General features: G+C 50.6%; 1 protein-coding gene across 6 annotated transcripts in view; it reads right to left on the bottom strand.

Moving 5' to 3' along the window:
- Positions 1–18,429, bottom strand: part of CUX1 (cut like homeobox 1) — a 358,600-nt gene that overhangs the window by 129,511 nt on the left and 210,660 nt on the right. For all 6 annotated transcript variants that reach the window (XM_034669958.1, XM_034669957.1, XM_034669959.1 and 3 more), the window contains exons 5-8: positions 17,036–17,173; positions 13,144–13,267; positions 10,245–10,321; positions 8,532–8,598 (exon numbers count right to left, since the gene is read on the bottom strand). In XM_034669958.1, the coding sequence (XP_034525849.1) occupies positions 8,532–8,598; positions 10,245–10,321; positions 13,144–13,267; positions 17,036–17,173 (406 nt within the window). The remainder of the gene's footprint in view (positions 1–8,531; positions 8,599–10,244; positions 10,322–13,143; positions 13,268–17,035; positions 17,174–18,429) is intronic.

Here is an 18,429-nt window from a genome sequence, read left to right as displayed (position 1 = left end):
GTCAAGTAAAAAAAACGAAAACAACCAAACCAAACCAACAGCCTAGAAATGGAAACTGCTCATCCATCTGACGCCATCTGTATAGACAACGGAAATAAAGCACTGTCTAGAAAAAAGACTGGAAGAAATATGCCAGAACGTTAAAACAACAGTTATCTCTGCATCATGAGATAATGAGTGATGACCTGTTTTCTAAAACTGTTTAGAATTTTCTAAATTTCGTATAATACCCACGGAGGACTGCTGTACTTAAAAACAGTAAGTATCATATAAAAGAAACTGATCTTCATTGACTTGGGGGTGTTCCACGGGAAGGACAGTTTTTCACTTCCGCCAGCCCGCCTGCTTCTCTTGCAAAGACCACTGACCACTCACGGGTCAGTGCGCATCCGATCACATTCTCTTCTGCCACCCGGGAAGCACAGGAGAAGATGTGCGGCTTCATGGTGACCGGTGTGGTCCCGGGCCTCTGTGGTAGCCGGGGACTCCCGTGGCGAAGTAGAGACACGTGGCTTTTGGAGGAATCTCACTGGGGGCCGGAGGTGGTGTGCACATTCCAGGCAGGGCCTCCGTAAGTCCTCCTATCTGAAGCACTTCAAAGGTTCAGATGGCTCCTGCTTTCCTCTTAGAAGTCATCAGCTTCCTTCGGTTGTCCTTCCAGAGAGCAAACAATGCCAGCAGTCAGGGTCCAGGCCTCGCGCTACTGGGACCTCATCACCTGTCGTCGAGGCGAAGGCTCGTGCTGATTTACAAGGTCCACTGAAGTCTCGCATCCGTGACACACCCACGACAGAGGGGACATGCACACGGTGTACGGATAGGACGAGGCACTTCAGCTGATGTCTGTCAACACTGTGCGGGTTGCAGGAACACTCCGCTACTTGCTCCAGCCCGTCTGGGACATGGGTGGGCAAGGGTTACGATGCCCACCTTCCCGGTCATTAGATGCACCAGGACCGTCGTTTTCTCCACCGGCCTCCATACCTGTTTCCTTGAGCTTCAAACTGTGAGCTCCCCAAGTTTTATCTTTACAGTGAATCAGGGAAACCTCAAGGGGTCTCTAAAAACACACCATTTTTATAAAAGCATGCCAAACCCGGGTGGCAGGCGAGGAATAATGCTTTTCTCCATAATACTCTCTCCAAGGATGCTGGATGAAGAAGACTGCTCTCACTCTGTCCATAAGCACGTCTGTACGCACACTCCACCCAGCATCGCCCTAGGCACACGTGTACATGGGTGTCGCAGTGTATAGAGCAGAGCACGTGAGCCCATGTGCAGGTCGCATCTAGAACCTTTCCGCCCCCTTCATTCTGCAGTCCCAGCGCTTGACACAATGCCTGACATTTTAACACAGGCTTTCAGTGAGCGTAGCTGAAGGTGGGAGGCGTGGAGACTGCAGGTTCTCGCTGATGCTGGGTAATGTCCAGACACATCTGGAGTCCATGGGACAGGTGACGAATCCTTGGCACTCCGAGGAAATTGTATGTGGACTTGAAAAGACGAAGCCACCCCCTTCGTCCCTTGCAGTGCCCTGCGCTGGGATGAGTCCAGATCTGGGCTGTGCTGCTTAGAGATGCGACTGTTGCTACAGAAACCAAGGAAAGCCCTTTGGGGCTCACCCGGGCATCGGATTCTAGGTGTGAAGTGAAATACTTGTACAGAGATGGAAAATCCCAGGAATTCTGCAAAATGCAGTTATGCTCTCCGGGAGATAAAGCTACAGAGGGAGAAAAAAAAAAACCCAAAAACGCCCTTGGTTGGTCCCTGCAAGCATGATCTGGTTGCCTCTAAGGTTGAAGGGACAGTAGGCTCTTTATTCAAGCCCATCCCCTCGAAACCATAAAAGTGGCTGCCTCTCTATTTTTAGGGAAATTAATCTAACCAGGATAATTACAGCAACTCGTACTGGAAATTGATGACTCATCAAAAAGACAGGAAATAGAAAACGTTCCCTTCTTAAAGGTACAGCCAAGAGACTCCATTTCAGGAGACTGAAGCCGGTGTTTTCAAGTTCAACTGGGGGATGCACATCTGTCCAATCACTTATCGAAATAGGTGTGTGATTCTCAGGCTCAGTTGCCTGGGCTCTGTCGCCTGGGCTCTAGGGGCTCGTTCCCTAAGTCTTTCATGTGCAAGTGAAAAACAAATAAATACAAGAGCAACCAGTCTGCAAGGGCTAGCAGGAGGGGGCTGCGGGAAGAGCGAAGGCTTGACACTCTTCGCGGAAACCTCACACCTGGTTGGCCCTCACACAGGTGACGCTTCTATCTTTAAGAAGGCAGCGTCAGAAGGGACTTTATAGGCCACCACGGCTGCATGTGATGGGCAATGGATTTCGGGGCCATGCCAGGAACTGCGGTGAACCAGTCCCCAGCGACCTGTATGCACGCGAAGTGCCTACCCCACCGCCATTCACCCGCTTACGGTCTGCACGTCCCGCCTGGGTGTCGTGTCTCCGGCAGCTGGTTTCCTCCCCTCGTCGGATTGCCTTTCAGGGCCTGTGTGCCCCACCGCTGGGCATTCCCTACCTCCACGATGCGGGGTACATACAGGCTCCCCTCAACAATTTCCACAAAGCCCCAAGCCAGGCTCACTTGGGAAAGTTTCCTTTTTCTCAGAGCACACTGCGTTTTGTGAGAAAGCCATGATTCCATACATGCTCTAAAGAAAATACTCTAAAATTCACCCAAGTGAAGTTCCTCACAAATGTCTCTCTTGTACTATGCTATGTAAGTGAGTGGATATACAATGCAGTTCTTTTTAAGTACCCAGGAAAGGACTAGAACGCGAGTAACCTTAAGAAATATGAATTCTTCTGGCAGGAAAGGCTTGGGAGGTGCAAATTCTCCTAAGACTAACATTAGCAATAAAAACCAGAGCGTTTCAGTGCAATTCAGTATTTTCTTTTATCGGAGGCTCAGAGACACAGGCCACAAGCGAAGAGGAATGGAATAGCTTGACTGTGCATCTTACAACTGAAGCTCTTTTTGTGACCAGGATTCTGGGGACAGAGCAAGGAGGGGGCCGCGGACGGAGCAGAAATGGGAATTCCTGCACTTCCACCCAGGATGCTCATCTGGGAGGGCAAAGCTCGCCTCCTGCAGGGTGCGGCGCCAACCTAGCCGTGAGCCCAGGCGAACAGCTGCGGAAGGCGAGTGCCAGGCGTGCTGGCCAGGCCGCTCTCCAGGGCCAGAAGCCGCGGGCCCCCAAGAAGCCCGTCCACCGCCACGGCCGTCCTGGGAACTCTTCAACTAAGAAAATCCACACCACTCTGCTTGGCTTGACTCTCCAGGTTAAAGTCAATTAGGACGCTAACTCTCCATTTGCTAACACAAGTGGGAAGATTGGGACACAGGGTGACCCTCTGAGAAAGGAGGTACCTTTTTAACAAGAAAGAAAGAAAGAAAGAAAGAAAAGAAAGAAAAGAAAGAAAGAAAGAAAGAAAGAAAGAAAGAAAAAAGAGAGAAAGAAAGAGAAAGAAAGAAAGAAAGAAAGAAAAGGAAAAGAAAAAGAAAAAGAAAAAAAAAAGCAGAGAAATAATTCATTTATTTAACCCAGAAACGGTTATAATCTGCAACCCTGCAATCCTCTTACACAACTGTTTTGGCAAACCCCCCTATGTTCCAACAAATATTAAACTGTGCTTGCCACTTGTCTAAGGAATCCTGCATTAATAAACATGAAGAAGAACACTTTTACCTCCCACTCTCAGCGACGGGACAAAACAAAGACCAGCTGTATTCATCAATGGGTCCTTGTTCTGCACATAAAGGCTAATTACATTTTGCTTCAAGCCTACACATGGAAAACTTTACTGCCGCCATCCCCAACAAGTCAGCCCGCGCTGGCCCAGCTGACGCGGGGTGCTGATGGCCCACAATAAACCGGGCTCTCGGAACAGCCGTGGTGCCTTCGACCTGCAGGCTGCTTTCCCAAATGGGGGTGACATCTCCTGGTGACAGAGAGGTGAGGGCAACGTGTGCTCTTGGAATCCCATGGGGCAATGATGCCACTCAAGTCCCTCTTCCCCGAGGTCCGCTAATTTCAGAAACGCACACCAGGCCCCACTGTGAGCTTGTCGGGCAGAGTCCGTGTTTGCTGATCACAGAAGAGGGACCGGTTATTAGTGACCGTGCTGGGGGCTGCCCGCACACCCTCCCTGACTTTGCACAACCACCGCTGTGCCCCTCTGTCGTCAGGTAAGGAAAGTGGGCTTGGTGGTCAGTGAGCACCCCCAAAGCCACACAGAAGAGTCACAGACCCCCTGACCCGCTCCCGGCTCAGCCTTCTCCAAAGCCCATGCTAGAGTGTGTCACCCATCTCCTTCTTGTGTTTTCTGTTGAGGAGGATTTAAGAATCCCTATGCTCCGAGAGACAAAAGAAATTGTTTAGAAATGTTTTAAGACTATTTGTGAAACGGTTTGCCCCTGGTGGGCTTATATTCATCTGTATTAATGAGAAGACGTCTAGTCTAATAAGATACATGTAGGGTGGGCCTGAGACAGACGGCAGAGTGATAAACCTTTCCCATAAAATAAAAGGGGAGAGGGCTGCGAGGGGGAGCCTCCAGCCACACACAATCTCCCAGACTGAAGGACTCCCTGGAAAGCTACAAGAAAGTAGTGACTATTGACTCAGTCCATTCTCCGCATTTTTTGTGGATTACTTACTCTGGGAAGCATGTACAGTAAGTGTTTGGCCCTAGGCTGCCTTTTGTTAGCAGTAAGTCTGTTTCCGACTTGGGAAATGCCCGACCCCCATGGAGGCCTGAGTCCGCCACCCTCCCCCCGCCCGGCCCCACATACACTGCGCCCACCTTGCCCTGTCCCCACGTTCGGCACTTCTGGCTGGCCCCCTGGGTCAGCCTGGCTGCCCTGTGTTTCCACATACTGCACTCCTTTGCTTCCAGCAGCCGCTCACCCGAACTCATCTTTCAACCACAAACCACACGTCACCCCCTTCAGGAAGGCTTCCTGGATTACCCTTTCCTTTTGCTCCAGCTGGGTGTGCCTCCCCTGGAGGCTGCCCACTGGCCGCTGCTGAGTTTGGCCACAGGAGTCCCGGCAGCGGGAAGGAGGGAGGGTAAGGTCAGGGGTTGCTTTTCTTCCCAAAGGCCACAGGTCCTCGCAAGCCTTGGCGTGGTACAGCCTGGCTAGTCCTGGCTCGAACTGCCGCATTCCCTCTGTGGTTTCCCTCCTGCCTGCTCCTAGCTGGAGTGTGCTGTCTGTCCTGTGGACACCCTAACAGCACAGAGGCTGTGCTAGCTAATGTCCCCTCTACCACTGCAGTGATCACCCTAGATTCCAATGGCTTGTCTCCCCGAGCCTTCTGTCTCCGGATTTCCAGAGCCCAGCAAAGAGCCAGGCTCAGAGGCGGCCTCTAGGAATGGCTGCTGCACTGATGAGCGGACGGATCTGTTATATCTGAGTCGTGTCCCTCATAAGAGTTAGGCCTTTTCTCTCCATGCACGCACACCCGTGCCACACCCCTGCGTCCCTGCTTGCCACAGGAGAAGGCAAGCAATTCCCCACTCTGGTCCCGGGAGGTGACGCGCCCAGAGTGCCCATGGCCCTGAACGCAGTCTGTGACCATAGCCACAGTCCCGAAGCAGAACATTTTACATGCAACTCTCATACTTTTTGACTCTATTTTCCATTTACTGGAGTTTAGTGAACATGAGCAAGTAATGCATGGATTTTCATTTATTTGTATTTTGGGGGAAAAATCTTTTTGGCCTTAAGACACTAATATGGTAAGAAATAGTCTAGAAATATTTCTCACTGAGCCCCCACCAGTAACCGCCATTGCTCATCAGACGCCAGTAGGGTCGGAGTCTAGGAGAGGTCTGGGCCTCTGGGGCTCCCCTGGGTGACTTTGCTATTCAGGGGACCCAAGATTTAACGTTCTTACCTGTAACATGACAGAGCCGGCTGCTTAGTACCAGCCCAGAAGTCAATGCGTCTATAATCAGTAACTAGACAATTACTTAACACTAAAAATCATCCCTGTCATCTTAAGGGGCACCTCTGACCCCATTCTAAAGAGCAGGATCGCCTGGGATCAGGGCCTGTCCAGGTGACTGAGCTGTCATCCCCCAGCATCAGCCTGGCCTCTAGCAAGGTCAGAGACGGTAGGGACAGAGGATGAGAGACCCTGCCTCTCTGGGCTGTCTCCAGGTCTCTCCCATTTTCCCCACCTAGCGGGGATGGAAACCCGAGAACAGGGAACATTTAAGCCCTTCCTAGATGGCTCTTCTCCGCTGTGTCACTTCCTCAACCCGTAAAACAAACCAACTGAATGGACACAAATTTTCTCTGTGGCTCCTTTAGAAGCCCAATAAAGAAATGATGAGTCTAAACCAGGGACCAGTACTTAGCCCTCATGTGACAAGTGGCATTATCTGCTGTCATTTCTGAATGGTTTTGGTAGATGCTATCTGTCAGCAGGCTGTTTCTTTTCCCCAAGTGGGTGCACGTCTGTGGCTAACTGCACCTCCCCAGCGTGCCCCGGGAGGACACAGCAGGAGATGCCGGCTTCTGGAAGTCGAGCCTTTTATAACACTCTCAGAGCAGCGGCTTTCAAAATAATTTTTGATTGAGACCCACCGGAAGAACTGAATTTTTCATTGCGACCAAATAACTATACGTTTATATTTTTAGATTTGTACACATAATGAACAAAAAGTGTCACAAAACAATACCTGACTTTACTGTGTGCCAAGAGCCATGATATTTTCTACTCCATTCTGTTATTTTGTTTTCTACTGTATTTCATTGCTCACCAAGCCGGTCACCACTGACTACATTGATTTCACCCCTATGACACCCAGTTTGAGAAACACTGGCTTAGAGGAGCTTAGAGACGGGTTGCACAACTTCTGAAGTGAGTAACAAGGCGAACTTTGGTTAATTATAGAAACACAGGATGTATCTATGTCTTCTAGAAAGAGGTGTGGTTTAAAAAAAATAAAATGATGAACTCTAGCAAAAAAAATGGAATTTACCAAGAAAAACAACTATTATTCTTTTTTTTTTTTGTAAAATACATTCCAGGCAGAAATAAAAGAAAAATAAGGGTGGCAAGCTGGCAGAATAGGGGGGCCAGATACGGACACCGAGGAATATCAGGGTGACAGCAGTGGGTATGGTTTCTGCCGAGCTTCCATGTGGGGGGTGAGTAGGGGGCGGGGCTGCACGTCTGCCGACCCATCGACACTGGTGCCCCGGGTCGGAGGAGTCAATGCCAGAGCCTCCAGGTTTCAGAGGGAAATCTTAGCAGTTATCACACCTTAGAGCCAGCTCATTCTAGCCCACCTGAAGCCATGCTTCAGTACGCCACCGAGATAAGAGGGTAAAACGATCTGGCAATTTCCACTGGGATTAGATATGCCAATAGGCCAGCCAGCGTCGCCGAGACCGAGGAGAATATTTTTGTCTTTGCGCAGAAGTTCTGTGCTCGTGATCAAAATCGGCTCTGGCCGCCAGGCCTGGGTAGCTCTCAAGGTCTCTCGCTACTCAATGATGCAGAGCAAAGGTCAAGAGGCCACCGGGATGGGCCCTGGGGGCAGCAGGCCCACCAGCAACAACGGAGGCCAAGGGCGGGTGTGATGGGACAGAGGGACGTGGGCGTGGGCGTGGGCGTGGGCGTAGAACAGGAGCCTGGGAGGAGGACTCTGCTGTTCAGAGGACCCCCCCCCACCCCCGCACGGATGCCCGCGCAGGCGCTGTGGGAGCACAGAGGAGACCCTCCTTACTGGCGCAGAGCAGCCTGGGGTGTGTGGGGCGGGGCATGGGCTCCTGAGGGAGATCGGGGGAGCCTCCCAGGACAGGAGAAGGGGGCTGTCTGGACTTCAGCAGAGGATACGGTGGCTAGGGACAATCTCTGCTGCTTTTTCGTCTCTTGACTTCTGTCAATACTGTTGCTTCTTTCTGGGTGTTCTGCACGGAGGGTGGGCTGGCAATGAGTGCACCTATTATGCCCCAGATCACGGATTTCCTTCTCACAAGAGCGTCGTGTGACACACCTGCCCTAACACACGTGCTCCCTATGTGTATGTGTCCGCACGTGGACGCCTAGTGTTCTAAGGTGTGACCTGCGTCAATTACATCTGTGTGGGAGCCAAGGACGCAGACACGGGAAAAGGTGACGCGATTTGCCCAGACCCAGCTCCCCGAAACGTCCCACGTGTCACCTCTTTTATAAGACGCCCCGTTCCCAAACTTTCTTAGAAAAAGGCACGTGTGGACGAGGCTTCACAATAATTAAGGACACAGGTTGCAGTGTTCTAGGAGCACCAGGTCACCAGGGCTTCCTGTCACATCGTGGGTATTAGACTGATGCAAACAGCTCACTCGGGTGACACTGTTTTCCTCACCGCAGCTCTGAGGCCGAGCGCCTCCTGAATCCCGTACCGCTTGGCGAAAGCCAACAGACAGGAGGGCCAAGCAGGGGGAATCGCCTACGGATTAGCAAAATCGGGTGATACCTGACCGAAAGTGTGCAGACGAGGAAGCCGGGCAGAGACTTACTTGGCAGTAATTTCTTCATCATATTTGGTTTTCAGGTCAAATAATTCTGTTCGAGTTTTTTCCAGGGCTGAAAGGCAGAGCACATAAAACCTTAATATAAGATCCCCGTTGTTCAAATTAAATTAAAAAAGAAAAAGTAGGGGCGCCTGGGTGGCTTAAGCTTCTGACTCGTGATTTCGGCTCAGGGCATGATCTCAGGGTCGTGAGATTGAGCCCCGTGTCGGGCTCTGCACTGAGCGTGGAGCCTGGTTGAGATTCTCTCTCTTCCTGTGCCCCTCCGCCCTCTTAAAAAAAAAAAAAAAAAGAGAAAAAGTATACAAGCAATCTATTCACATCCGAGGAGTCAAAGATGACAGAAGTACACAGGAGGGGGCCCAAAATCTCCTTTCATTTCCACCTCATCTTATCCATGCGCCTCCTTGGAGATAACTCCTGTTACTGGTTCAGTGTGCAAATTTCCTGCTTTTATATATATATCTGATTATTTAAAAAATAGTTCCATACATAACTGCATACACACACACACACACACACACACACACACACACACTCTTTCATTCCCCCCTCCCCAGCCCCGCGCAGATAGGACGATATAAATATATTCTGAGATGCTCTTTTCCTTTAGCAGAACAGCATGGAAAGCCGTCCATGTCAGGACACAGGCGGTAAGAATTAGCTCTTGCATGAAGCCTGCCAAAGGCTGGGCCCCTGAGGACCCACAGAAGCGAAGGCACTGGGTAAGGAGCTGAGACACTCCAGACAGACACCCACCACCTAGCTGGCTCCCCCAAGAGGCGATTTACATTCCCATCGATACTAGCAGTGGGACTATATTCCTATACTCTCACCAACACCGGATATTATCAATTATAGGAAATTCTTCTGACAGTCTGACAGGCAAAACAATCTTTCCCCGATTTAATTAGCATCCCCTTGCCTGTTAAAAACTGTTAACTGTTTTTTCACATGTGTACTGGCCATGTGCCTCTCTCCTACACACTGCTGTTGTGTCTCTAGCCCCTTGTTCTACTGGACTGTTTATCTCTTTTTACTGATTTCTTAGTGATTTTTCGGGGGTCTTTAGATTTTGGGGGTCTTATTCACGTGTCTGGAAATGTGCCTGTGATTATGTTCTCATACTCTGTCATTTGGTATTCACTCGGATTATGAGGTCTTCTGATGTTTCTCCCTCCACGTTTAAATTAAGCATATGATGCAGTTTCCCTTCCAGGGAAAAAAGAAAAAAAGAAGAAGAAAAAAGAAGTGTAAAGAAACGATAAAAACTGTAGCGCAACCTTTTAGGGGTGCCTTAGATTTTAAAGGTTTGCGATTACTGTACTGAACTTCACTTAGGGTGGAAGTAAGTGTTGTGTTTTTTGTGGTTTTCTTTCCTATTACTGTTCCAAATGAAATGGCAGTTCTTGACAGTTTGGCGATTTAGATGTGTGTGTTGGAAAAAGAGCGGAAAGAAAGGACGGCTTGTGGAAGGGATGGAAAAGGAATTCAGATCCTCCCACCTGGACGTTAACGACTCAGTGTGGGAGATAGTAAAGTGAAGGTGGAGAGACTGGGGGGCTCTGAGGAGCGTGTGCTCCTTCACTCCTCCAAGGTGCCCAGTACGGGGATGGGGGAGCGGGGGGACGTGGGGACGGCCCAAAGCCCCCCACTTCAGTCTTCCCAGAATGGGCTTGACTAGGAGGGAGAACATCACACCTGTCTGCAGACTTTGAACCTTGTGCTCCGCTTCCTCCAGCTTCGAGGTGGTGGACATCTGTGTCTCCTGCAGCTTTCTGAAAAGGAAGAGAATAAAGCCAACTGGTCATCTTGTTTCCCAACCAGAACGCCTCGTGTGCTTTGGCGCTCGGTGACCAATGATCTTTGGCTTCCACTAGTGGCGGCATGAGCACCGCGGCCACTCCCCGATCTTCAGCACCCGACTCTGTACCCACGTGTGACACAGCGCGGAGCGTGCACCCTGCAGGACCCGGCGACGTGTGCTAATGGGTGCAGCCGGTTCTCTTAAATGTAACTTGTTCTCCACATGCCAGATAGTTAAAAAAAAAAAAATCATCATCACGCACTCATTGTTTTCTGAAGTTACCCAAGAAGAATGATACATTTACATTTTGCTGACACAATGAAGGAATTTGTTGGAATAAAGGATGTGCTAATAGATGTGACAGCTGCTCCGTCTGTTATAATGGAATGCAAATGTGACCGTAATACCTAATGGGTGATTCTCAATGTTTGAACCCAACGTCCCCAGGATTTACATTTCTCCTGATCTCCAAGTGAATTCCCTGGTCAATAAATAGCATTCCTTTCTCCTCATCAGCAGAAAATTTCTAAAAATAAGTTTATTATTTTTACATCATATGAATAGAACACATGCTCTCAACACTAACAAACCTGGGACAGAAAAGTAGGAATTACACCATTAAAAAAAAAAACCACCCAAATTTCCATCCCCTATGGAGGACTGCTCACGTTTTTGCATATTCCAATTCTAAAACTATTACAGGTTCTGAGTTAAAAACAAAACACCTGCACAAGTACTCTATAAACTCACATGTAATATACAATAGTGTAATATACACTCCCTGCCCTTTTTAGCAGGAAAGGCATCATAGCGCACGCACGCGGCTTGCCTGCTTTTTCGCTTACTTCCCTACTTTGGAAACGTTCTACACCAGCATACACGGCTCCTCCTCGTTCTTATTAAATAATTAACGTAACCGCCCCTGTGGACACTCAGATTGTTTATTGCCTCTTTCTACTAAACATTTCTGCAGTGATCATTATGCAGACGTTGTTGCATAATTCTGACAGTGAATCTGTTGGATGAAGTTCTAGCAGAGGAATTAGAACGGTCAAAGAGTACGTGCAATTTTTTGTTATTGTTGTTCTGATAGATACTGAGAAACTTCCCAACAACAACAACAACAACAAAACTCACGAATTTAAACTCTTGCCAACAATATGTGTTCGTTTTCCTGTGCCAACACTGGATAAAATTAAACCCAATTTTCTTGCTGAGTACAGCCGAGAATTTGTTTCTCTTTGTACGAACTGTCTCCGTATCTCCTTCGTCCACTTCATAGCACACTCATTTTTTCCGATTCATTTGTAAGGGCTCTTATGTGGTGGGAAAATTTCTTCCCAGTTTTTTGATGCTTTTAAAATGTTTATTGTTATTTATTTTTAAACAATCGGTTTTCAATTATGATTAGAAAGAAATACCTACTCCAAAATTATTAAAAGCAAAATACTTGCCTAAGTTTTCTTCCAGTATGCACATGATTGAATTATTAATGTTGAAACCCTAGATCCCTTTCAATTTCTTGGTGTAAAGAACGAGATAAAAAAAAAAAAATCTAGCTTTATCCTCCATCCCGAGCGGTCAGTCCGGTATTTGCATCTTTAAATATAATTAATTTTTTTACCTAGTTTGAAAAGCCAATTTAATAATACCAGATTCCCAGATGAATTTACTTCCACAATTTTCGAATGCATCACTTAGCTCCGTACAGCTGTGATCACGCCGTATGTAATTCTGTATCACTCCATATCATGCTGGTTACATTCCTGGTCCCATTTCAAATTCTACACTGCTATTATTCTAATGGCTGCGTAATGTTCCAGTTGGGGATGGCCCAGCTTTACCTACCCATTTCCCTCTGGTCGGGCATTTCGATTGCTTGCACCCCATCCCCTCACCCTAGTATCAATAACATGGTAAGACTGCTTTGGGCAGAAAGAGCTTTCCTAGGTGGCATGTTCGGGCTGGGTCAAGAATCTGTTCATCTTTCAGGGCTCTGACTCTCTGTGTGGCTCCCTCCCTTCTTTCCTGGGGGCAGCACCTGGCCCCACTCTCCCAGGCTGCAAGGGACCGGCCCTGGTCCTACAGCGAGGACTCTGGGAGGCTACATGCGACCACCGGAGGAGGGCAGGCCTGGAGTGGTGGGTTGGGCTCTGGTCCCACCTCTGGGTGGCTAGCCGGGAGAACGTGGGCAGGTCCCTAATCTGAAGCCCGGTTTCTCTATCTGTAACATATTTTACTGATATCAGCTGCTTGATATATGGAACGCAGTGAGGTATAGAAAAGAGGCAAAAGACAAAAAACCCCAAACAGACATACAAAAACCCCAAAAGCCAAAAACCCAAAAAAAACAAAAACCTAAGATTCGTGGGTGATGTTAAATATCCACATTCATTTCAGGAGGCGGCAGGAGTTCGGCGTGCGTCCAGGGCTTCCCCAGAGAGGGCACACGGCCATGCCCTGTCATCCCAGCTCACGTCAGCACATGCCAAGGGCACACGCTTTGTGCTCAACCCCTGGACCCATGTGGCCCCGACGGACACACTCTGGTCCCCTTGACTACCTGATGCCATCCCCCCACGGGTAAAGACCGATGCCCGGCACTCAAGGTAATCGCCCAGATGACAGAGTAAGGGGCGCCTTTATTTTTAAACAAAATTTTGCCGAGAGCCCAGCGGAGTGTGGTTTATGACCCGGGCTCGTCTCACGGGCTCGTTTTAAACACTCCTTGCGGTGTGAAGTTTAGAGGTAAAAACATCGTGTTGGTGCATGCAGACCCCAACAGACACTCACCTCTCCTTTTCTGCGAAATCATTTTGTAACTTTTGTTCTTTTTCGAGAGCTATAGTCTCCGCTTGGTTCTTCAGAGTCTGTTCATATTCTCGGATTTTTTCTTTAAGTGCTTTTATCGTAACCTCTGCAGAAAGGGAAAGACGGGAGTGAGAGGGGCATGATTCCACGCGGCTACACACACCAGGCTTTTGTAACCTGGTGGGATCGCTGCGTTTTAAACTTTAGCTCCTCAATCCTGACACAAAATCAATGGTTATGAGTCCCTTCGGAGACCTTTTACTCCCTAAATGTTAAATTGAACTTTAAACATTTAGGCTGAGGGGGATCAATGCATTTTGCTGGGAAGGAGAGCTATGGTTTCTTCAATACAACTTAAAAAAATGTGGGGGGGATCAGTGGTCACACAGAATATCATCTTATTGATGAGCTTTAAATTAGTCCTCTACTGAGGGAAGATGAATCATGTTTTTGTGCGGTTTAAGTACTTTCTCACAAAGAACATAGTTCATAATTGTGTGCGCGTTTTGGAAGAAGGGGACTTGGCCAAAGGCGGGTGAGTCTACAGACATCCCCGGCCTTGGGCTGTGGCTGCACGGTTTCACAAGTGATGGAGTAAGCCGTGTGCCAAGAGGACACGGTGTGCGTCTCCCCCGCCGGAAGGGATGCACCCTGGAGCGTGGGTCCTCCACCGCCCAGGCTGGAGTCTGGTGGATGGGCGCTGTGTGCGCACAGCAGCTGCGCAGGGCCTGGGGGAGCCACATCTGAGGGACAGCGAGTGCCCGGGGTGTGGGCAGAAGTGCTGGGCGATGGAGGAGCCCTGCGGGGCTCAGTGCTCAGGACACAGCCTGCCACCACCCCTCCGCCCCGAGCGCATGTTTACAACCCTCGCTTTAATGACCCCAAATAGCAACAGGAAAACAGATGTAACGAACAGGGCAGGGTCCTGACTGAGACCTGCGGGTGGCTCGAGGGCAGGACGGTTCCGCCTGCTCCCTCCCACAGACACCCCCACATCACCCTCTGTGCCAGACCGTCTCTGGCAGGGCACTGTGGTGCCAGCTCCAAGGACAGCAGAGCTCTTGGAGAGCCACACCTGCTGTGCACGGATCCGTCTCGTAGAAGGCTAGGCCGAGAAAGGGCCAAGGCATGAATGAATGGAGGAGCCCAGGAAGGTTGACCGGGCGGGGGGGACCCAGATGGGGCTTATGACGATGGGGCTGAGGCTCATGCGATACCACAGGCTGCCGGGTCTCTGCCCAAGAAAGAGCTTGCACTGGGGCCCTCGGTCCTTCGGCCACTCTTACTGATGCACAGATGTGGGGGGCAAGGCAGGAGCCCATGTGCTGGGCGCTTAGTACCTGTATGGCTTAGTGGATAAAAGCTAAAGGCCCTTTCGTTTAGAGACGAAATTGGCCCTTTTCATTAAGTGGAACCCAAAGGGTACTCCTTAGAGGAGAGAGGGGCAATTAAAACCAATGACCCTGTCAGGGCATCTGAAAGGAGAAAGGAGGGTCTTTCTGCCTTTGGGGCTGGCTGTTTGGGGCCTGAAAGAAATGCTCTGTGAGCCTCACGACTAGAGATGCACGTCACTGTCAAGTCGCAGTGACAGGGCCAAAGTCATCCACTTCCCAAGTGGACACCATGACAGGTCAACTCTGAAAACACATGCACGCTCTTCAAGGTCCATGTGACTGTGTCAACGTACAGCATTTCCGCCCCTCACAACTGGTGGGAAATATCTGTATCAGACGTGGACCTTGGTGCTCATTCCAACGGGGTTTCTCGGTGTGACACAGCCATGCTCCTCCCCGGGCGGGGAGTTTGGGGTACCAGCTGGGGGCTCCCACTCTGTCTGATGAGGTCTCTTTGCCATCCCCACCCCGCCTGGGCTGCTCGCTGGCCAGCCGAGACCAAGCCAGGGGCTGCCAGTCCTCGTCTGGCAGGCAGGTCTGGGTCCAGAACCTTCTCCTGAGTGTGTCGAGCTGGAACCCCTACATGTGAGCCCACGAGGAGGAAGAACGGTCACACAGAAAGGACCGCAGTGCTCTGCTCTGGTTAGCTGCGCCTGGGCACCAGTGTCCTCATCTTTAAATGGCAGGGAGAGTTCTAGCACTTGATAGACGCCCTTCCTGCCGTAACTTTTCATCCATCCACACTATGGCTGTGATGATAAACACACGTGACGCACACCCCCACCTTGCCAAATCAAAACCACTGTGTGCTGGGAAGAAAAGAGAGGGAATCGTCATTATTCTGGAAGCTGGGAAAAATCTATAAAGATCTCAATAAATAAAGGGGGTGTGTGGGAATTTCTAGAAAAGACAGCCGTGTGCAGTAAGAGCCTCTGATATTTACTGAGTGTCCGGAAAAGCGCGCATCTCATGAGAGCCGACCACAATCCTAAGTGGTTACGATGCAAAGCCTCCCACCCAAGAAAAGGAGAATTTTCCCAAAGTGAGGTCCCCTGGTCACTTGTTTAAGGTCTCAGAGCTAAACAGTAGCCCCGAAGGGTCTCAAAGCAGGTCTGTCCGCCTCTGGAGCCTTTTCCTTAAGTCTTGGGACTATGGTATTTCATTGAAAAAAGCCCATCAGATGGGGCCTTTGGGGAGGAGGACATCCCACACTCAGTCACGGTTCCTCGCTGGGCAACTGGCCACGGGGCTGCTGACGGAGCCAGGCGGGGAAGGAGGCCACGCAGAGCCCTGGGCCCACCAGCACATCCTCCAACAAAAAAATCAATCCATAAAAAACACAAAGATCGGGTTTTGCAAAATGAGATGTCAGAGTTCATAGGAGGGGAAAAAAGCAGCCCCCTACTTTTGGGTAGTGCTGCAAGGAACCTGGATGTGCATATTTCCGGGTTCTCTCCCACCTGGAGTGTGCAGGGGAAGACAGCCCCTTCTCTCACCTGGATCCCAGCCCGCTACGTCCAACGTCTCACTGTGAAGCAGGACAAAGCTGTCCCGATGTGTCCCGGAGGCTCACTCCTCCCTCTGGAGCTAAAGCGAGGTGGGGGCTCCGCTGGTTCTATGTGTCCCCCACCACCGGGGGAAGGGGGACCCTCAGGACTGCCTCTTGAAGCCTGTCTCCAATGGTCTCAAAGCCAAAGGACACTTTAAAGATCTAAGTGATTCTGTACCTAGCGCTCAGAGTGGACTGAAGAGAGGCCTGCTCGGAGGGAGCCCTCCCAAGTCACCCAAGAGGTCGGCCTCTCGCTCCCAGCTCCTTCCTCGCCTACACACCCAAACTGAAACACACAGGCACAGCTTTGGGTGGTGTCGGCAGAGCGAGCCGCAGCTGCTGTGACAGGGAAGCCTGCGGGCTGCTGGACGGTGACCACAGCTGGATTTGAGTTGTCACGGAGATCCCTTTGTTCTTCCCCGACACGAAGAGCCGGGAGACCTTTGCCCTCCCGCTCCCCGGGGTCACCGGCTGGGCAGCCACACCGGGTCTCTTTCATTAAATCTGTAAGGACCAGGGGATGTGGAGCAGTGGCCATTACTAAAGGACTGCCTGGCTGTGGCCCTTTGATCACAAGCTGGCTCTCTGACAGGTGTCGCCCGCAGGCAACACATCAGCCTTCTGGAAGGCGGATCCCATCTCATGATGACCCAGGAAGAATGTGAAAGAATCCTGGTCGGTCCCGTCCCAGGGCAATAAAAGCATGTGTCGTTATTGTGCTGAGGAGAAGCTCTGCTTCCAAATAGCTAAGCGTTATTACTATTATTATCTCTCTTTAACGATCCTGGTTTGGGCCCCACCCTGACTTGGTGACGTGGGATACAGTCAGTGCTAGTCCCGACAGCGTGGGGAAGGCAATTAGAGGCAGAGGGGGAAAAAAAAGAAAGCAAAGGCAAGACAAAGCAAAGCACAGAACGGATCTGCCACCAACCTTGATTCTTCACTTCAGCAAATTCCTTGTTGTACTCTTCTAGAGTTTCCCTCAGCTTCTGGTTCTCTGTTTCAATGTCGTGCAGACGCTGCACTTTGAGCTGCAGCTGCTGCCCAAGGTCCAGGGCAGGCACGGGATCTATGGGAGAGGAGAACGCATGTCAGCGTGCTCCGGGCACAGAGCAGCCACGTTCGTGGCCACGCGGAGGCTGGGAGCAGGCCCACGGCGGTGCCCGGGAGGGCAGCTTCTCCTGTCCCCCGCAGAGCCCCGGGCCCCACGGCTGGCTGGCTGGCTGGCTGGCTGGAGATGCTTCTGTGCGGCCTACAAAGCATGTGTAGGCAGACCCACCCTCCAGGGCCGCAGACCATGGATGCAGCCTGGGCATGGCCACGGCCTGGGCATGGCCACGGGTGCACTGGGGTTTGTCCACTGCTCTGGCATGGCGTCACAGTCGAAGGACTTATCGTCCTCGATCTGACTGACAGGAAGGGGACGCATGTGGATGTGGCAAGGGGAGGAGCCCCGGGAAAGTCAACCAGGCACGCGGGATGGCCCCTGTGTGGGAAGGCACCAGAAGCCTCAAGTTTCCCGTTTCTTAGGAAGTTGGAAATAACACCTGATCCTCTGACAGCGTCTCGCCGTCACAGACACTCTGATGGACGTTTTCTCATTTGAGCTTCCCAGCAATCCTAGGAAGGGGATGTGACGGTGTCACGTTCCTGCCACGGAAGTGGAGACGAAAGCTGCAGGGAGCTAGGTGACTTGCCCAAGGTTTCCCGGCTAGTTAGTGGACCACGGCACCCCAGATCATAGTACGGATGGCTGGAGACCACACCTGGACCAGTTGTGTGAGGTCCTGTGGACAACTCAGTGTCCAATCTGCAGATCAGACTGACTTACACAAAACTGGATTTTAACCTAAAGTTCGAGGCTGCAGGCGTGGAATTTAAAATTCTGACTCTTGGCCTTGGACTTTATCGCTAATTCAGCGTGAAACGGAGGGACGGACGTTAGATGCTCCTCTGGAGTTGATCTGCTCTTTCTTTTTTCTTCTGCTGCCTGGAAGGCACTGCTAGTCCACCTGCTGGGCACCAGTGGAGCACAGCCCCTAGAATTCTCGGGCCCCGTCAGAGCGGAATACCCAAGTCCGCTGGGCTTAGAAGAGATTACTGAAGATATTTCTGGTATGGACGCCAGCCTGACTTGTGAGGTGGCTGCAAAGATTTAGTCTCTGCGTGAGGAATGCTAAACACCAAGCCCAGCGGATCAACAGGGGTATATATTCAAGAGCTCACTTAATTTTCAAATACCAGAGCCATTAATTTTTCAGACCACCCTCGGTTCCTGGAGGCGAGGGTAGATCTCCCATGCCTTAGTCGGCCAGTCCGCCAGGA

The sequence above is a fragment of the Ailuropoda melanoleuca genome, chromosome 10, assembly GCF_002007445.2.
Source record: "Ailuropoda melanoleuca isolate Jingjing chromosome 10, ASM200744v2, whole genome shotgun sequence".
In the NCBI taxonomy this organism is placed as follows: domain Eukaryota; kingdom Metazoa; phylum Chordata; class Mammalia; order Carnivora; family Ursidae; genus Ailuropoda; species Ailuropoda melanoleuca.
The sequence above is the reverse complement of the archived record's forward strand: the minus strand, read 5'-3'. Positions and strand labels throughout refer to the sequence as shown.